This window comes from Streptopelia decaocto (assembly GCF_964273445.1).
Source record: "Streptopelia decaocto genome assembly, chromosome: 6".
NCBI lineage: Eukaryota > Metazoa > Chordata > Aves > Columbiformes > Columbidae > Streptopelia > Streptopelia decaocto.
In genome coordinates this window covers 51,591,042-51,608,609 of record NC_138660.1, presented here as the reverse complement: position 1 = coordinate 51,608,609, position 17,568 = coordinate 51,591,042, and the positions used below count along the sequence as shown (strand labels likewise).

The 17,568-nt window shown below is 59.2% G+C and overlaps 2 protein-coding genes across 4 annotated transcripts; one reads left to right on the top strand and one right to left on the bottom strand.

Moving 5' to 3' along the window:
• Positions 1 to 70: 70 nt before the first annotated feature.
• ATG9A (autophagy related 9A) lies at positions 71 to 10,529 on the bottom strand. The gene is made up of 14 exons (XM_082056677.1): positions 10,348 to 10,529; positions 10,004 to 10,046; positions 8,582 to 8,647; positions 8,126 to 8,287; positions 7,881 to 8,022; positions 6,208 to 6,956; positions 5,694 to 5,847; positions 5,289 to 5,468; positions 4,181 to 4,426; positions 3,711 to 3,931; positions 3,193 to 3,310; positions 2,779 to 3,001; positions 2,493 to 2,635; positions 71 to 2,409 (listed from the first exon to the last, which is right to left on the bottom strand). Exons 1-14 carry the CDS (start codon positions 10,448 to 10,450, stop codon positions 2,404 to 2,406), a joined length of 2,556 nt encoding a protein of 851 aa, XP_081912803.1. The 5' UTR covers positions 10,451 to 10,529; the 3' UTR covers positions 71 to 2,403.
• A 63-nt stretch (positions 10,530 to 10,592) lies between these two features.
• Positions 10,593 to 17,531, top strand: ANKZF1 (ankyrin repeat and zinc finger peptidyl tRNA hydrolase 1). Of its 3 annotated transcripts, XM_082056681.1 has the most exons (16): positions 10,593 to 10,675; positions 10,891 to 11,041; positions 11,317 to 11,423; positions 11,764 to 11,866; positions 12,264 to 12,448; positions 12,728 to 12,843; positions 13,132 to 13,285; positions 13,508 to 13,730; positions 13,915 to 14,016; positions 14,216 to 14,389; positions 14,504 to 14,620; positions 15,049 to 15,322; positions 15,763 to 15,874; positions 15,997 to 16,164; positions 16,279 to 16,349; positions 16,914 to 17,531. In XM_082056681.1, the coding sequence occupies exons 2-16, from the start codon at positions 10,921 to 10,923 to the stop codon at positions 17,032 to 17,034; spliced, it is 2,148 nt and encodes a 715-aa protein (XP_081912807.1). In that variant the 5' UTR covers positions 10,593 to 10,675; positions 10,891 to 10,920; the 3' UTR covers positions 17,035 to 17,531. The 3 variants fall into 3 exon arrangements, with proteins under 3 accessions (XP_081912807.1, XP_081912808.1, XP_081912806.1); XM_082056682.1 differs by lacking the exon at positions 10,593 to 10,675 and having other exon boundaries at positions 10,918 to 11,041; positions 11,339 to 11,423; XM_082056680.1 differs by lacking the exon at positions 10,593 to 10,675 and having other exon boundaries at positions 11,024 to 11,423.
• Positions 17,532 to 17,568: the final 37 nt, after the last annotated feature.

The following is a 17,568-nucleotide window of genomic DNA, read 5'->3' as shown; positions in this document are numbered from 1 at the left end:
CCACACTGTGGCCGGGTCCAGGTGTGCTGCACGATGCTGCAAGGTGAAGGGAGACTCGGAAGCAGGTGGGGATGATACAGTCCATCTTTATTAGACGGCTATACAGCTGTACAGTGAGGGCATGGGGGTGCAACTCTGCATTCCCCCAGGACCCCTGCATCCGCACACCCCAGGAGATGAGGAAGAGTGGCTGGCCATGCACATGGGACACTGACGACACAAGCAAAACATATGGCAAGGACTCCTGCCTGCTCCTGCCTGGCCTCTGCCTCCTGCCAGCCCAGGGTGAGGCCCAGACTTTCCACCTGGCCCCAGGGCACAGCCAGCCTTCAGCCACCCAGCTTATAGATCAACAACTCTGCTGGGAAGCCCAGGCACAGCATCCCGCAGCCCTGGGGAAGCTCACCTCTGTGCAGGGCTGCCACCTGGGCTGGGGGGAAGCCACAGGAAAGCTTGGCCTCCCGGGTGATTTCCTTTTCGTTTCCTTTCACTGTGCCTTGACAGCCCCAAGGCAGAGCTGCTGCAGCATTGTTGCTGCTGCTCCTCCGTGGGAGGATGCCAGCAGCACCTAGGTCTGTGGAGCCCCTGCCCAGCTCAGTCCTTACCACACCGCTGAGCTGATCCCCATCCCGAGTTCTGCTTTAGCACGCTCTGGTCTCCTACAGACCCCAGAGCAGTCACAGCTCCAGCCCATCCCGCCCCCGCTGCAGCAGGAAGCCCACCACCCCCAAAGAGTCTGCCCCAGCGTGAACACCCCGGCCCTGCTTCTGCCCTGTGTACCTGGGTGCACACACCCCTGCAGCACTGTGAGCAGCTGGCTCGGCAGCACACACACAGCCCAGGCTCAAAGGGCAGAGGGTGACAATCCTGGCAGGGGAAGAGAGGTGACCCTGGCCTCCAGGGACAGCAGAAGAGGCCTGTGGTGCTCATGGAGGGCACAGCAAAAGCAAGCAGCCCCTGGCAGAGGCAAGGGAAAGGGGGGGAAAGCAAAGCCTAGGAGGTGTTAGCCAGGATGCAAATCCTCACAAGCTGCCACTGGAAAAGAGAGGGAAACCAGAACAATGGTGGGAAGATCCTATCTGAGGCCATGCTGCAGAGCTGGCATCCCAATCCCACACCACCACTGCAAGGCTGGGCTGGGGTTTGCCTCTCCCTTCTGGGTTCAAGGCACCCCTCCTTGCCCCGCCAGGCACAAGCCAACTGCCTGGTACATGGTCTCCACAGCAGCCAAAGTCATGCTGCAAGCAAAAGGATGGTTTCAGGAAAGGAGGAGGAGCTGGGAGCTCCTGTCTGGGATGCAAGACACACTGAAGTGTTTGCTTGGGCAAGAGGAAAGGCCCGATCCCAGAGAAATGACTGCATCAGGAGGACAGACCCGATTCTGTGGTGCAAAGATCTTTATCATTCCTGGGGGAAGGGAACCAACACACAGAACACAAGATCTTCAGGGTGGGCTCCAAGGGGGCTGCGAGCACTCCCGGGAGACACCGGGCTGCCCCAGCCCGTGTTCCCTTTGGCACTGCAGGAGGGCCCACTAGCAGCCTGCACCCAACCAGTGCTGCACAGCAGGGGGATGCTGCCATAGCCTAGAGGTACAGCATGGAGGCTGCCAGCTGGGAGGTACCTCAGGGACCCAGGACTTCCACCCCACTGACCCTTCCTTGCGTGCAGGGGACGGGCCAACTGTTGTGAGAGTCAGGGAAGAGCTGCAGCATCTCTGGATCCTGGCCAGAGCTGCTTCCAACAGCTCCAGATCCCACCCCTATCTGGGGTGGCAGCCAGGGCCCCTCCCTCTGCAGGGTGCTGGGGCAGAGGGGTGAGCAACTGCCCCTCTGCTGTCCTGCTCTGGACTGAGGGGCACAACATTGGTCCTCTGCGGGAGGGCGAACACAGTCCTGGACACCTCCTCAGGGCTGCAGGCAGGACAGATGGGGTGCTACAGGCTGAGCTGGACCCCACTCAACAGCTCCTGCCTTCATTTTGGAGACAGGTCCCAGCTCCAGGCAGACATCTGGACCTGGCGGCATCTCACACCCCTTCAAACAGCAGCTGCCACCACCACCTCCAAGCCAGTCCGCAGCTCCTCACTGCTAGTGCTGTCACATGAGCCTTTGCAGGCTCTGCAGCAATCCTCCGACATGGACGTCACAGATGTGAACACAGACACATGTATGTACTCACACACGCATTCACCCCACAAGAGTCAGAGTGGTGTTGACTTGACACATGGCTGGACACGTGGTGCCACCACAAAGCCGCCGACCTGGCAGTTTTGTCTCTTCAGCAACTGATGGCAACAAAACAGAGCCTGGGACTATCCTGTCCACGTAGGATGAGATGCCACATGCTGCTTCCCAGGCGACTCCCAGTCTGCAGCCCCCACGAGATCCCCAGTCTACAAGGCTATACCTGCAAAACAGAGAGGGGATGGAGCACCTATCGGGACCATCCTAAGTACATGCTTCCCCTCTCAGCCACAGCCTCACCCCTACCTTGTGGATCTGTGGTGGGAGCTCATCCTCTGAGCTCTCCTCTGGCACAGGCTCTGGGTGTCTCGCTGACTGCCCGTCCTCAGCCCAGCCTCCCAGAGGGAGGCGGGAGAAGTGTGACGGGGCTCTGTGTACTGTGCCTGGGTCTGCAGGAGAGGCAAGGAGGAAGACTAGGTACCAGGGGGACTGTCACTCTTCAGGGGCAGGCAGGCTGCTTGTGCCAGTCCATACAGGGCATCAGATATGGGACTTTAACCTGGAGCTCAGACCTCTGCCCTGGCTCCCGTACCTGTGATGCCACCGTATCGCCGCTGGAAGCCGGTGTGCAGCGTGGCTGTCTCCTCAGCAGGCTGCCGCGGCGAGGAGAAGGGGTAGCTGGCAGAGCGAGGGATGGGGACGGGGACACCCCGCTGGGCATCCAGCTCCTCGTGGGCACTCTCCCCACTCTCGTCGCTCTCTCGCCGGTGCCAAGTGTGCCGCTCAGGTTCCAGCTGGGCGTGCTGCTTGTGCAACTGCAGGTCAAAATACGAGTGAGTCAGCTGTGTGGGAGAGCCCAGATGCCCAAACACACCCTCTCGCCAGCACTGTACACACACTGGTTTCAGCTCTCACACTGGTATCCCAGCCGCTCCAGACAGGGCACCCCAGTTCTGCCTGCCCTCGCCCCACACCCCTCTGGCTGGCACAGCTCCACACTGCTCACCTCATGCATGTAGAGTGCATGGAGACTCATCTCAGTGGAGGCATACTCCGACAGGATCATGCTCTGCAGCTGACCCTCCCAGGCGCTGCTTCCTGAGCTCACGGTCCTTGCATCAGCACTGCCATGGGACAAACAAGTGGCGTTTGCTGCCCAGGTGCCCCCCTGCACCACCCAGCTCCTCTCCACTCTAATGTCAGGCTTGCGGAGACCCACTCCTAGGCTGGGTAGGAACAGGCCCTCTGTAGCATCTCCCCAGATCAGCCCTTCTATGGCACTGCCTCTTCCCTACCAGGGTTTCTCACCACTGTGGTACCTACAGGAGATTACCAGGACCCCAACACTGTCCTTTGGAGCCAACCTAAGCACCTGGGCCTAACTCTGCTTGTGAATATGTCCCTTGCTGTCCCCGGCTGCAGAGACAAATGCCACCATACACCTGGGACAATAGGATGGCCATTGGGCAAGGAGTAAAGGGATCTGCAAGGTGTCTGACCACCCTTCTCCAGCCTGCAGCTTACCCAGAGGCTGTCATGGCACTGGCACCACGAGGCTGGGCTCCCTCTCCATCCCTTCCCGCCGCCTGGAAGCCACTGGGAGGCTGCTGGGCAGACTGGAGTGGGGAGAAGGAACGCAGGGCCGAGGCCACTTCGGAGAGATGGCGGGAGGCCTGTCCGTCCCGGCCCATGTGGAAGCCCAGTGCCGAGGAGCCCGCTATCACATTGGCAATCAGGCTGTGAGGCTGAAGAGTTAAAGGGAGAGAATTACTGCTTTGTGCAGACTTGGAGGCCTGATCCCCACCAGTAACACAGAACTGAGGCACCTCAGCTCTCTCAGCCCCTCTCCCACCTCCCACGACCTCAGAACAGCCTGCTGCCTTCCCCAGATACAGCCCAGGCAAGGGCAAAACTGCTCAGAGGGCCTGATTATCAGTTTGCCAGCACCCAGCAAGCACCCCAAGAACAACCCGCATCCCTTCCAGCCTGGGCACCTCTGACTCCGACTGCAGGGACTGGATGGAGCTGAAGAGGGCGTTTTCAGGGAGCACAGCCTGCTGAGCCAGTGCCATGCTGCTGTCCCGGTGCACCCGCTCCTTCAGATAGCCGATAAAGGCTGTGCTCTCGCGGGGTGGCTGCCACTTGGGGTTGGTGATGGCAAAGTGCATGAGGGACAGCTCTGTCTTGCCGTCCTCGGCCTGCTGGTAAATGGAGGCTTCCGTCTTTCCCGCTGACATCCACTGTGGAGCACAGACAGGTAATGGGGGACAGGATCTGCTTTACACACCCACCAGGCCTTGGCATCCTGCAATCAGTCGGGCAAAGCACACAACACCCAGCACAAGCTGTGACGTGGCTCCAGCAGGCACTACACCAGAAGCCCCATGATAGTGCAGCCCTCACAGCCTGAGGAGGAACCAGTAAGCACAGTATATTCTACTTCCACCCCAGAACATGCATCACTGCAAGGGAATTGGAGAGACAGGGACTAGTCACAAAATAGGGAGCTGAAAGGTTGAAGGAGGAGCAACTACAGCCAACAAATGGCTGTTCTTAAAAGCTTCCTGCCACAGTGAGTCCATCCCCTCCCTAGTTCATGCCCTTCTCAGTAGGGAGTCTTTCCGGACAAGTAACCTAAATTCCCAGGCACAGGAAATAGGTGGATCGCCTTTCCCGCCGCACTAGATTTTACATAATGGAAAAAGCTTCCCATCTCCCTGAGGCAGCCTCTCTCCCGGGCACAAGCAGCCCAGCTTCTTTAGGTCAGATCTCAGTGGTCGTGCTTTCTAAATGTCCAAATATCCCTACTCGTCTCTCCTGAGGACAAAGGACTCTTGGTTGTGAAGACAGGCAAGGGCATCAAATAAAAGAAATGACAAAGCCTGGTTCACAGAATATCAGGTTAATGATCACAGCTGGGCCACAAGAGCCTCCTGCGGCTCGTGACCTGTACTGGCAGCCCCGGACACCTAAAAGAGAGGCAGGTGGCTGGGCTGGGCTATGGGCTGCCAGGAGAGGTGAGTTATGGTCTCTCATGGGTCAGAAGGACCAGACGTGCTGGTGGGGAGCCCAGGCTGCAGTTCTACCAGCCAGGGGACTTACCGCTGGGTGGCCGTGCTGGCGCACATCCATCTGGGCAAAGGAGCAGGTGTCACCCACACCCACTACCTCCACGGTGAAGTTACGGAAGAAGTCAACGATGTCTAAGGACTTGGGCCGCAGGCAGACGATGAGGATCAGGGGGGTAATGATGGGACTCAGGAGCTCCTCCAGGATGAAGACCTGAGTGCAGAGATGATGGGCTCAGCACAAGCTTGAGGATATCAAGAAACTTGCCAGCCCAAAGCCAGCCCTCAGCTCCAGCCCTCCATTTTGGAGGCAGGGTATCACTGAGAGAGCAGCCTTGTTCCTCTGCCAGCCCAGGAGCTGCTCAGCTTTCTCGCAGCTTCTCGCTCCTGCAGGGATGGGGGAGAGTCCTCATCCCAGCCCCCTGCAAGCCAAACTCACTGCTTTGTACTGGAAGAGCTGGGCAAACTCGTCCCTGGTCTCGTAGCGGTGGGCATTGCCCTGCCAGTGGTCAGGCATGTAGTGGATGTGCGCCAGGATGACTCGCAGCAGCTGTTCTGGGCAAAACACCAGGTGCTGGTCAGGGATGAAAGATCTGTAGGATGGGACAGGGAAACATCACAGCATCACACCTCAGTTCCTGGGAGATCTCACCCAGGGAGGGCAGGGTGACTGGCCCGTATCACAGCTCTGCCTGTAGCCTTCACGCCCAACCCAAATCATCCTGCCAGCCCAGCCCTGGGTGTTGCTCATACATACACATACATACAACCACTGCACCCAAGATCAACGCTACCCCTTTCTCCTGTCTGCCCTTGACTCCCCAGACATGCCCTTCGCTTGGGCAGTTTCACATCCACTTGCAACCAAAGAGCACATTTGCATGGATGGTTGTCAGCCCCGATGCTCCCCACAACGCTGCCCGGAGCAGGGGGGCAGCACAGACCCACCTCACCTGCACACCGTGATGCCCACCCCGAGCAGGGTGACCGTAGTCAGGACGTGCTCGACTGCCAGGACATCCTCATCATAGATGGTGAGAGCAATGAGCACAGCCAGGATGGAGCCAGCAAAAAAGGCCACGTTCTTGGCCACGATGGTGAGGAGGGGGGAGATGAAGCAGTTCATGTACTTGGAAGCTGGCTTGTAGCCCTTGCTGAGGCGTGAGTGCAGTTCATGGTCCAGCTCGTTGAAGTGACGGAGGTAACAGCGGCCATAGAGAGACCAGCAGCGGGCACCCAGGCTGCCCGGCTCCCGCTTCAGGATCTCTGTGTAGCTGAAGAAGGCGTAGAGGATCTGCCAGATGAGGATGAGGGGGCAGAGAAGGAAGTTAGCAATGCCAATCCAGAGGATGCGAGTGCTGAGCTTCTCAGCCAGCTCCAGGCGGTTCCCAGCCCGCTTGTACTCAGCCTTCAGGCTCCACTCATTCTCAAAGAGGGAGCCAGGCCCCCAGAAGAAGATGAGCTCAAAGTTGTACTTGAGTCCACGTGTGTAGAAGACAGTGTCTCCCAGGAGGGGCAGGCGGAAGCGGATGGGCAGCAGCGACTTGTTCACCATGGCCACCATGTAGTTCTTGAAGCGGAGGATGCGGTGGTAGATGTCCAGCTCCGTCAGCTCCTTCTTGTGGATGCAGATCTGATGCTCCTTCTGGATCTGCACGATGCGGGCCTGCACCTCCTGCCAGGTGTAGTATGGCAGGGTGGACTGGAAGGGGACAAATGGCAATGTTAGGGGCAGAACGTGCCCAGGGATGGGGGCCAGGCTGAGCCCACCCAAACAGCGGGACCCTGCACACGCCTCGGGGTGCTGAAGAGACACACAATACACTGCAACACGAGGCACCTCCCTGCAGTGAGGAAACCCCACACCTTGCCCGGTTCCCTCTGCCCCGAGATTAGCACAGGTGACAGTTTCCCAGCCACTCACACACCAGCTGCCTTGGAGGCAGGAACACAGCTCCATGGGTCCTCCCAGAGCTGCCATTTGGAGTCAGCAGGGAGACATGAAGAGGGGAGGGGACTTCAGCAGTGTCCTGAAGGGAACCTGTAGGGAAGCTGGGGACAAACCAAGCCTCTTGGCTCACCCCACCTTTCTCAAGACTCAGTCTCTCCTCAAAGAATGCACACACACCTTTTGACGTTTTCCATCAGAGCTAGAACTCTGGACTGGGATATATGTGCAAGCCTCAAAGCCCACCCTTGACTCACTGATCTCCAGTGTGATCTTCACCAACTAGGTAGCTCCATGTCCCAGTTTCCCTCCCAGTAAACAAGAAAGACGACATTGTCCACAAACTAGGGAGGTACGAGGATATCCCCGCTTATGCCTTCTCTGTTGTAAGGCATCACAGAAAAGGCCATCACAGAAAAATACACATATTGGGTGGCAGATGGCAGAGGCGTGTGCCAACAGGCAGAGAGGCAGGCTGGGCAGGGATCGGTTAACATGAAATAAGCTGTCTGCGGGAGAAGAGGCTGAAAGGAGACCTGTGTGGTTATGGAGCAGAGGGAAGAGCGCTCAGTTCAAGTCTCTTGGAGAGGAGTGAAGGTGAGCTGCTCCTCACCGCCCAGCAAATGCCACCCACATGCCTTAGCAGCCCCGTAGCAAGCCCTTGGCCCAGCTACTTACCATGGGGATTTTGAGGGCATTGATGTAGAAAGAGTGAATCTCCCAGTAGCAGCAAACATTGTAGATAAATTTCACAAGTCGGTGGATCCAGAAAACCCCAGCTATCACCAGGATGCAGATGAGGAAGCTGTTTGCCTGGATTCTGCAAGCAAGAAGAGGCAAATAGTAGGAGACAGGCCTGGGCATGCACCCTGACCACCCGAGAAAGCAAGAACAGTGGCTAACGTGCCCTCCACTGACCCCACCTTGCACTGCAGACATCTGGCGGCAGGAAGGCATCTGGCAGAGTCACCTTAATGGGCTCACTGGGATGCTGGCTGTGATTTACGGCTTTGTTGGCAAAAAGGATGTCGTAATCAACACAGCTGATAAGAAAGGTGGTGAACGCCACCACAAAGATGAACTGCCTGTGAAAAAAAGGTAGCAGGCTTGAAAGAATTGCCCTTCTGACCCCCAAAACATGAAGCAGGCAGGGTTGCATATGGAGATGTGCTCCCACAGTCACGGTGGCAGGAAAGCTCAGGGGCACCAGTTCCTCAAAGTGGCATGCAGGTCCGGGACATGGAAAACACTAACGAGGGGGAGAAAGGACAACTACAAGGGGAACCCTCCCGCCCATCCAGCTACAGGAGCTCGGCAGATTCCTGGGGCTGTTCTCCAGCAGCTGTCACAGCCACAACGGAGGGAGAACCTGCACTTACATGAGCTCAAAGATCTCTCCGATGAGCATACAGGTGAAGCCATTCTTCTGATGCAGGTTATAGATGTGAAAGCTACAGTCAAGGAGAACAATCTGCAGACTCCTTCCCTTTGGCAAAAGATGGAGCAGCTCCTGTCCCACTGGCATCTGCAGCTCCCCAGCCAAGTCTCCCTCCACCACCAACAGACACCCCCTCCCATCCCTCCTGGGCTTATTGGCAACTGGCTCTCCACTGCAGGGAAACACACTCTGCCCTGGTAAAGCACAGCTGGGATAAGAGGACTTGGCTCCATCCAGGCTCCTTTCTCCCTCACCCAACACCCAGAGGGGGTTCTGTCCCAGCACAGAGCAGAAGCTCAGCCTGTCCTCAGGCCACACAAGGATGGGCAGGGCAGGACAGCACAGAGACAGGCAAAAATGCACTTAATACTCCCAGCACCTGTGACTGGTACCCCCTGCTCCCAGCCCCTGGCAATGTGGTTGGCATGACTGCTGCCATTTTATAAGGCAAACAGCCACTCTCTGTGACCAAGTGGCTCACGCATTAGTTGACTTTCCCCTTGTTATCAGAGCCTGAAGGCCCTGTGAACTAAGTAGACGAATCAACCAGATTTCTTCTTCTCCTTCCTGCCAGCCTCAAGATTCCTGGGCAGCAGGCTGATCACTCCCTTCCCTACTGGCCTTGAAGGTTCCAGGCACCCAGCCAATCCCGGTGTTGTTGATGACCCTACCACAGAACAGGGAAGTGTAACAGCACACAGTGCACTGTCCATAAAATCAAGGAGTTAAAAGTCCTAAGTGGGAAATTTGGACCAGAACCACTGCTGGACAGTGAGACACAGGGCCCCTCAGTAGCCAGGGACGCCTCCACAGTCATCCCCTTTCTCCAAGGACTGAATGAGCAATTCATATTCTTTTACATGATTTTCAAGTCTGGATTATGATTGTTATACTGATACAACAAACCACGTCTTAAGATATGACCCCATCTGCAGAGGGTTTGAATTATTAAAAACCATATGCCAAGTGGTGCTATAAAATTCTGTACTATGCTACTTACAGACTTGTACTACACTGACTCCGCTTACAGAAAACCCTGTGCTACTCTGATCATAAATGTTAATAATAAAATTATATTTAAAAAATAAAGCTTTCATTGTAATTGCAGCTTAATATTGTCACCACTCTGCCAAGGATCCCCAAAAGAACCCGTGTGTCCCCTCAGTGTCGGGTGACAGCACCCCACAGACAGAGGGTTCTGCCACTCCCAGCCCCTCCGGAGCCATGTGGTGCCACCCAGGAAGGGGCAGACACTGCGCCAGCGCCAAGTTACACCGAACCCGGTGTTTCCACCAGCACTGAGCGCCCAGGAGGCAGGGGTGTGGGGGCTTCCCACCCGCACTCCCTCCTGCGAAAGGATATGCGAGAGAAGAAGAGGTCCAGGTTCTCGATGTGATGCCAGGGAGCTGAAGGAAGAGAACCGCGGGTGAGGGGCCCCTGGCACACCCGGCCTGGCCGCCGGTGGCGCACAACCCGCCCTTCTCCCCACCCCCGGAGCCCCAAATCGGCCACACAGCCCCCACCCCCGGCTCCCCTCGGTCCCTGGCTGCTCCCCCATCGCCAGCCGCCCGGACTAGCCCGGCTCTGCCCCCCGCAGCCCAGACACCGCCGGTGCCCAAGGCCCACCCCACTCCCCGGGCTCCCACAGACTCCGGCCGCGGGGGCCAGGCCCCAACCCTCGGTGCCCATGCCGGTGCCGCCGCTCACACTTGGCGCCCTCGGGAACGTGGACGAGCAGGTCGCCGCCGCCGGGGGGCGACTCGGTGGAGGAGCTCTCCAGGCGCTGGTACTGCGTCTCGAAGTGGGCCATGGCGGGGCCCCCGCCGCCACCGGCCCCGGCCCCGGGCCCGGCCCGCTCGGCCCCCGCCCCGCGACTGGCGGCAGGGCGCCCAATGGCAGCCGCGGGGCGGGATGGGGAGAGACCAATGAGAAGGTGGGAGGGCGGGAGGCCGGGCTGAGCCTGGCGGCGGCCCGTAGCGGGCAGGATGTGTCGTGCGGCAGCTGAGTGGCGCTTCCGGGCCGGCCGCGGTCGCACGTGAGTGACGGGGCGCGCGCCCCCGTTATGGGCGGCGGGCGGTGGGGTTGGCAAGGGGGCAGCGCGGGGGGACCTCGGGGGCAACAACTGGGCGGGGGGTGGGGAGCCCGGGGTCAGCAGCCGGACGGAGGGCTCGGGCGGCGGGAGAGGGACCTCGGGAAGCGGCGGGGGCCCGCCCGGTCACCCGCGGAGGATTCCCGCCGCCCCCGGCTCAGGCGCTGTTCCTTTCGCTGGGCGCAGGAGCGATGCCGGCCCCGGAGAGCAGGTCGGTTTTCGAGGCCGCCCAGGACCCCGTTCTCCTGCACGGGCTGACCCTCGTCGTCGGAGCCGCAGCGGGCGCGTCGGAGCCGGCAGCAGGGAGCCGCGGTGCGTGGGGCTGGGGGTGGCTGAGTGCGTGTCCCCCGCGCCACGGAGGGGCAGCTCCGTGCCCAGTGCAGCTCGGGCGGCTGGCCCGCGGCTCGGCTGTGGTTGCTGCCTGGAGGGTGAATCAATGGACTTTGCTCGGTGTCACCCCGAGGTCCCTAAAGCTCTTTGTGCAGCCGTGGGGCTCTTTGGGTGGCAGAGTAGAGATGCAGGAGGCCCTGCTGCTTGTGGTGCAGCCTGGGGAGCTGCCTGTGCACAGCCCTTGCTGCCCCTTCCAGAGAAACCCGCGTCTGCCAGCAGTGAGAAGACCCCCGGGGTCCCTGAGGTGCCGGAGCGCATGTGCTGCTCGACCTGTGGGCAAGTGTTTGGCAGCCGGGAGGAGCAGGTGAGTGGGGCCGGGTGGCCAGTGGGAGGTGGGAGTGTGGCTGCGAGGGTCCTGCTGCGGAGACTCAGCCCCAGCGCTCCTGCTCCCCAAGTCCTGTTGGAATCTGTCACTCAGACCCTGCATATTATTGCTTAGAATGTCCTTTACTGGAGGGAAGTGGTACATGCAGCACTATACCTCTTCAGATTAACTGTTACATGGCTGACTCCTTAATGTACCATGATCTTCCAGTCAGGATCACTGCAGGGTCCCAGAATTGGTTTAGCCCTTGGCCCTTTGGTGGCGCTTGGTTTCCATGCACCACCAAGACCATGCCAGCTCACATCTCTTTCCTTCACAGACTGAGCACTACCGCCTCGACTGGCATCGCTTCAACCTGAAGCAGCGACTCTTGGGGCGCCGGATACTGCCAGTAGAGGTGTTTGAGGAGAAGGCACGTGCAGGTGAGGAGCAGGGCTGCCCCCAGCGGAGCCCAGAACCTGTCGTCAGCCTCTCTGTGGGTGTTCTGTGCAGGAATGAAGGCCGTGGCTACCTCTGCCAGCTCACAGTCCCTTTGTTTTGCCCTGTGGGGTTTTCTACGGGTCCAGTACTGCTCCTGAGCTCTGCTGACTTGTTGTGGGGATAAGGGGGTGTTCTATCCAAGCCCCTGCCTGTGCATGCCTGGGATTCAGAGCCCCAGACACCTGTCTTCCCAGCCCACAGCCCCTCTGTGATATGTAGGATATTGGACAGGACATTTCTGGAGTCTTGGGCTAGCCCTTGGAGTCACCTAGCATCCATTGGGGAGGCTGTTGGTTAATATTTGCCCTGCTCCACTGCATCAATTTCCTTCTCTTGCAGGTGAAGTTTCTAGCATCTCAGGGTCTGACTCAGAGAGTTCTGATGCAAGCAGTGAGTTGGAGTTGCTGCCCTCTGCCAGCGACAGCCCTGAGACCCCCCTGGCCCCCCGCTCCCACAAGGTGCTGCTCCGCAATGCGAAGGGCCAGCTCATCTCTGCCTACCGCTGTGTGCTGGGCACTGGGAAGGCAAGTCACAGCCCAGCTTGTTGGGAGAGGGACTGCAGAGAAAGTGGGTGGCACTGGGGTGTAGACATCTGTCCGACAGTCCTTTACCTCCCGTGATGTGAACGGTGGTCTATGGTGCTAGGTGAGACCCCCAGGCTTGCTGGTGGCCTGGTGTTTGTCTCTGTGGTGCTACCAGAAACCTGCTTCTGGTGCCAGCAGAGGGGCTGATCTCTGTGTTGGGGGACAGCAGGAGGTAATGAGATGATCCCATGGGTGCTACCAAGTGTGTCTGTGTCTCAGGGTGGCATTGAGGAGCCAGCGGAATTGACAGCGTCACTGCAGAGCCTCAGCATGAGCACCTGCTGGGTTGTGCTGATGATGGGCGGCGGGCACTTCGCAGGAGCTGTGTTCCGGGGGTGAGTGAGTCGCACAGAACTGTGGTTGCCCTCTGGGCACAGTCAAGTGAGGCTAGGCCTTGGGTGGCTGTCCTCTCCCCACTCCTCCATCACAGCGCTAACCACACCCTGGGCTCCCACACCTCCTAGTCTTTGTTTGAGAGCTGGCTAAGCCCAGTTGCTCTGCAAGAGAAATGTTAATTTTTAGGGCCCCAGGGGCAGCCACAAGCCCTCTGGCGTCCCAGGAGCACCATCTCACCTCCTCTCCTTGTCTGGGGCCCTGTTGCTCATGCTCACCCCTCTCCACAGCCCCCAGGTGCAGGAGCACAAGACCTTCCACCGCTACACAGTGCGAGCGCGGCGGGGCACAGCCCAGGGACTCCGGGACTCCCAAACCCCAGGCTCGGCACCCAGGTCGGCCGGAGCCTCCCTGCGGCGTTACAACGAGGCAGCGCTGCTCAAGGTGAGGCTGCACCACAGCTCTGGGCTCTCGGTAGTGGGTCGTGGCCATGGCTGGCTCTGTGGGGTGGCACCACACAGCTGTTGGAGGGCATAGGGGAGTGTGAGCTCTGGAAGGGCTCAGGGCCCAGTTGAGGCTGCTCTGTCCTGGGTCTGTCCCTGTTCCAGAGCTGCCTGTGCCCCTCAGCATGTTCAGGACCCCATAATGCCTCCCCTTCCTCCCCAGGAAGTTCAGGACCTGCTGGCAGCCTGGGCACAGCACCTGAGGGAAGCTCAGCGCATCTTCCTCCGGGCCCCACGTCACAACCGTGCACTGCTCTTCAGTGGGAGGAACCCACCCCTCACCCAGGGTGACCCTCGCGTCTGCCACATCCCCCTCAGCACCCGCAGGGCCACCCTGCGAGAGGTGCTGCGAGTCCACGCCACACTGGCCAGCCTGCAGGTGTATGGTGAGTTGGACCGGCCCCGGTGCCTGTGGGTCAGAGCAGGTGGGGTGATGTGGTCCCTTGTACATCAGGGATGTACGTACATCCGTGCTATGGAGCGGGGATGCTAGCTCTCCAACCCTCAGTCCCTGGAGACATGGGGTGCTCCCTGTCCCCAGGCAATGACTGGAGCACCCTTGCTGCCCAGGGAAAGACACATCACTGGAGGACATCACTGGGTCCCCCCGGAAGGGTTGGCAGAAGAGGCAGCGGAAAGCAGACATGGATTCCACACAAGAAGATGCAAGTGGTGAGTTGAGCCGTGGAGAGAGGCATGACTGAGCAAGCAGTGGAGTCTGATGTTATGGCATGGAACAAGGTTTGCAGCCCTGTGACAGGGCCTGGCACCACAGCAGAGGTCTGCAGAAATGTGGCCTCGTGCTGGGCAGAAGGGCAGGGTGAGCTTGGCTGAGAGCCTGAAGTGATTCATGCTGTGTGGGGGGCCTCAGCCCCTGCCTTGTCAGCCCACTCAGCCCCAGAAGATGAGGAGGAAGAGGAAAGCCCTGCAGGTGAACTGGAGACTGTGGAAGTGACACTGGGGACCTTGGACCTCCGGGAGTTCGAAGTGGTGCCCAAGCGAAACTGCAAAAGGAGGAAGAAAAGGGACAAGAAGGTGGAGAAAGGTGAGGGTGAAGAACTGGCTGGGCGCAGTGTAGGAAGGCATTGGGGAAGTGACTACCATGGCTGGGGTGCAGGCTGGCCCTGGCCCTTGTCCTCAGCACATTCTCCCCGCGCAGGGCCTCGTGCTGAAGAGACAGGATGCCCTGACACCCAGTGCAGGCAGCCCAGCCTGGAGCTGGTGACGGAGCTGCAGGGGGAGGCTGGGGCTGAGCCCCTTCCCTGGGGTGACGGAGGTAAGTGGCGTTGGGAGCTGGGTTTGGTGGATGCCTGCCCCATTTGCTGGTGGCTTTGCAATGGGGTGAAGAGCACGTTGTCACACAGGTGCCCAGAGCAGCTGCATGTGGGATGGCTCCAGTGCAGCCACATGCCTTCGGAAGAGCCATGTGTGTGGAGCCATAGCTCTGAACCAGGCAGCATCTGGCTAAGCCAGGCGTGTTGGGAGGGGGTTGGAGCAGGCCTTTTCTTAGGAGAGGGCTCAGCTGCTGCCAACGGTGCCTAGCAATGTGACAATGTACAGACTCTGAAGGTGCTGGAGATCCTGCAGTGCCCAAATCCAGCTAGAAGATGATGCTTTAACTGCACTCTGTGTTTCCTAGTCAGGCTAGAGCACCACTTTGCCCAGGGAGCCATCAGACTCCCCTCCTGTTCTCTTCCCTCACAGGAGACCCTCAGACCCAGCTCTGCAATGCCCTGTTCACCGCCTGCAAAACAGGTGACGTGGGGATGCTGCGGCACCTCCTGGGTGTGTCAGAGAGTGGGGGCCTGCTCAGGGACAGCGAAGATGGGGAGGACGCACAGCCCCTGGATCTTCCTCGCTCCCTGCTCAACCAGCCCGTGGATGAGCGCGGCTGTACCCTGCTTCACGTGGCGGCGCGGGCAGGGAAGGCTGAGGCTGTGTGCCTGCTGCTGCAGGCAGGGGCGGACCCCGCTCTCAGGTATGGCCCACGTGCCCAGTGGTTGACAATGCCAGCCCTGATATGGGAGCTGAGCAACTACCAGAGGCTGGTGCTGGCCTTGTCCTGGGCAGCCGGGGTTGCCCTCTCCCAGCTGGGGCATCTGTGTTGGTTATGGGAGGCCCAAGAGCTGAACCACCATTCTCTCCCCTGGTCTGGCACAGCAGCAGGTAGTCACTGCCTCAAAGTGTTCCCACGCTTATTCGTTGGTGGTTCAGAATGTAGGGATGAGACCACCCTTTGCAGGGCATTTGAGATGAAATAAAGGGAGGATTTGGGGGATTCTGATGTAGGGATAAGCAATTTTCCTCTCCTTCGGTGCAATACCCTGGCCTGCAATACCCATTGCACATCTCTAGGCTCAGCCCAGTGGTAGACAGGTGGTAAGATGGCAGCATGAGCTGATCTTCCTTGTTTCACAGAGACTGGCAGGATAAGGCCCCATACTGCGTCTCTGCTGACAAACCGACCCGCAATGCCTTCCGCAAGTTCATGGTGGACTATCCAAACAAGTATGACTACAGCCGTGCCAAGGTGGGTGCCTGCCCTCCGCCCTCACCTGCTGGGCCTGGGGGACCCCAGAACAAAGGTCCCATTGCCCACTCGTGGTGTTGCCCCTGGGTCAGCTGGAGGTGCTGACTGCCCTCTGCCCCCAGGTGCCAGGGCCCCTGACACAGGAGATGGAGGCCAAGAAGCTGGAGAAGAAGCGGGCACAGAAAGTGCAGCGGAAGCAGCGGGAGCAGGCACAGCGGGAGGAGCGGCAGCGCTGGGAGCAGGAGCAGGAAGAGAAGCAGCGGTTCGCAGCCCTGTCGGACAGGGAGAAGGTGAGGCCGTGTGTGGGGAAGGGGATCCAGCCTGGCTGGGGCAGTGCTGGTTTTGTGGGCTCTGGGCACAGCAGCTCGCAGGGCTGGGAGGACTGAGCTGTCTCTCCTCCCCAGAGGGCCCTGGCTGCCGAGCGGAGGCTGGCTGCGCAGCTGCAGGACGCCAGCACAACCCTTGCCAACATCAGGTAACAGCCCTGGCAGCACGGTGCCACCAACTCCCATGTCAGCACAGCTGTTCCCTGCCCTTCTTGCTCCAGTTCTCATTTCCAGCCTAAAGCTATTCCTGGCCATTGAATTCCCAGCAGTGCCTGTCTAAAAGCTTTCTCTTGCTCTTTCCCTGGCCCCCTGAAATATTTTGGAAAGGACAACTTGGTCCACTTGCAGCCAGAGCTGTGGCATGCTAATCCCCCAGCCACTCCTCTGCCTCTGACCGTGCACCACATGTCCCTTCCCTACACCACCCCTCAGGTTTGTGGGCAGCCAGCCCTGCCTGTGCTAATCTGGGCAGGGGCTTTACAGCTCTGTAAGGGGCCAAATTCCCCCCTGTACTGCCTGCCTCAAACTGCCTTGTCCCACACAGCATTACCTCCTGGCTGGGCTGCTGGGTGTGCCCTGTAGGACCAGGGGAGCCTCAGCTCCCTCATGCTGCTGCTGTCCTATGTCACAGCCCAGGCAGTGAATCCCCATGCTCCTCTGACCCTCTTGCAAGTGTCCCCTTCACTCAGGGCCACCTCTGCTCTTTCCTGCAGCCGCTGCTGGCATTGTGGAGAGTCCCTGCTGGGCCGGATCCCTTTCCATTACCTTGACTTCTCCTTCTGTTCCACGGCCTGTCTGCAAACCCACCGCCGGGCCCGGGCTGGCCACACATGAGGCTGGGGCCTGTTGCCACCTGACAAGGACCACTGCAGTGGAGACACAGCTGAGCACTGGCTGTGCAGTGAGAGAGAGCTTGTGGAGCAGTGCTGGTCAGTGCAACTGAGCTGGACTTGTCACTTTGGGGGTAACTCTGGCAAGGCTCAGGGCTAGAATGTCATTGTGGGTGGTGATTTCAGGGACATTACAACTGGGAAGTCCCTGTGTACTAGTGTGAGGAGCCAGGACTGCTCCATGGTGCAGCTCCAGCTGGAGGGTCTTGTTGCTGGCTTTTCTCACGTCTGCCTTTTAGGCTGCTGCCTGTGGTGGTGGGACCAATTCTGACATATTCAGATCCTGCAGCCCTGAGCTGCCTGCAGCTGTGCCTGTGGCACCCTGTGGGCTGTGCTTTGTCCTCTCCTCTCCTGGATGCCATTGGGCTGTCAACCGTGCCATGTCAGCAACTACCTCCTCTGCCTGCATTGTCAATAAAGAGGTGCCTTGATCCCCTAGGAGTGGAGGTGTCTGCACGACTACTGGAACTATTTGGGA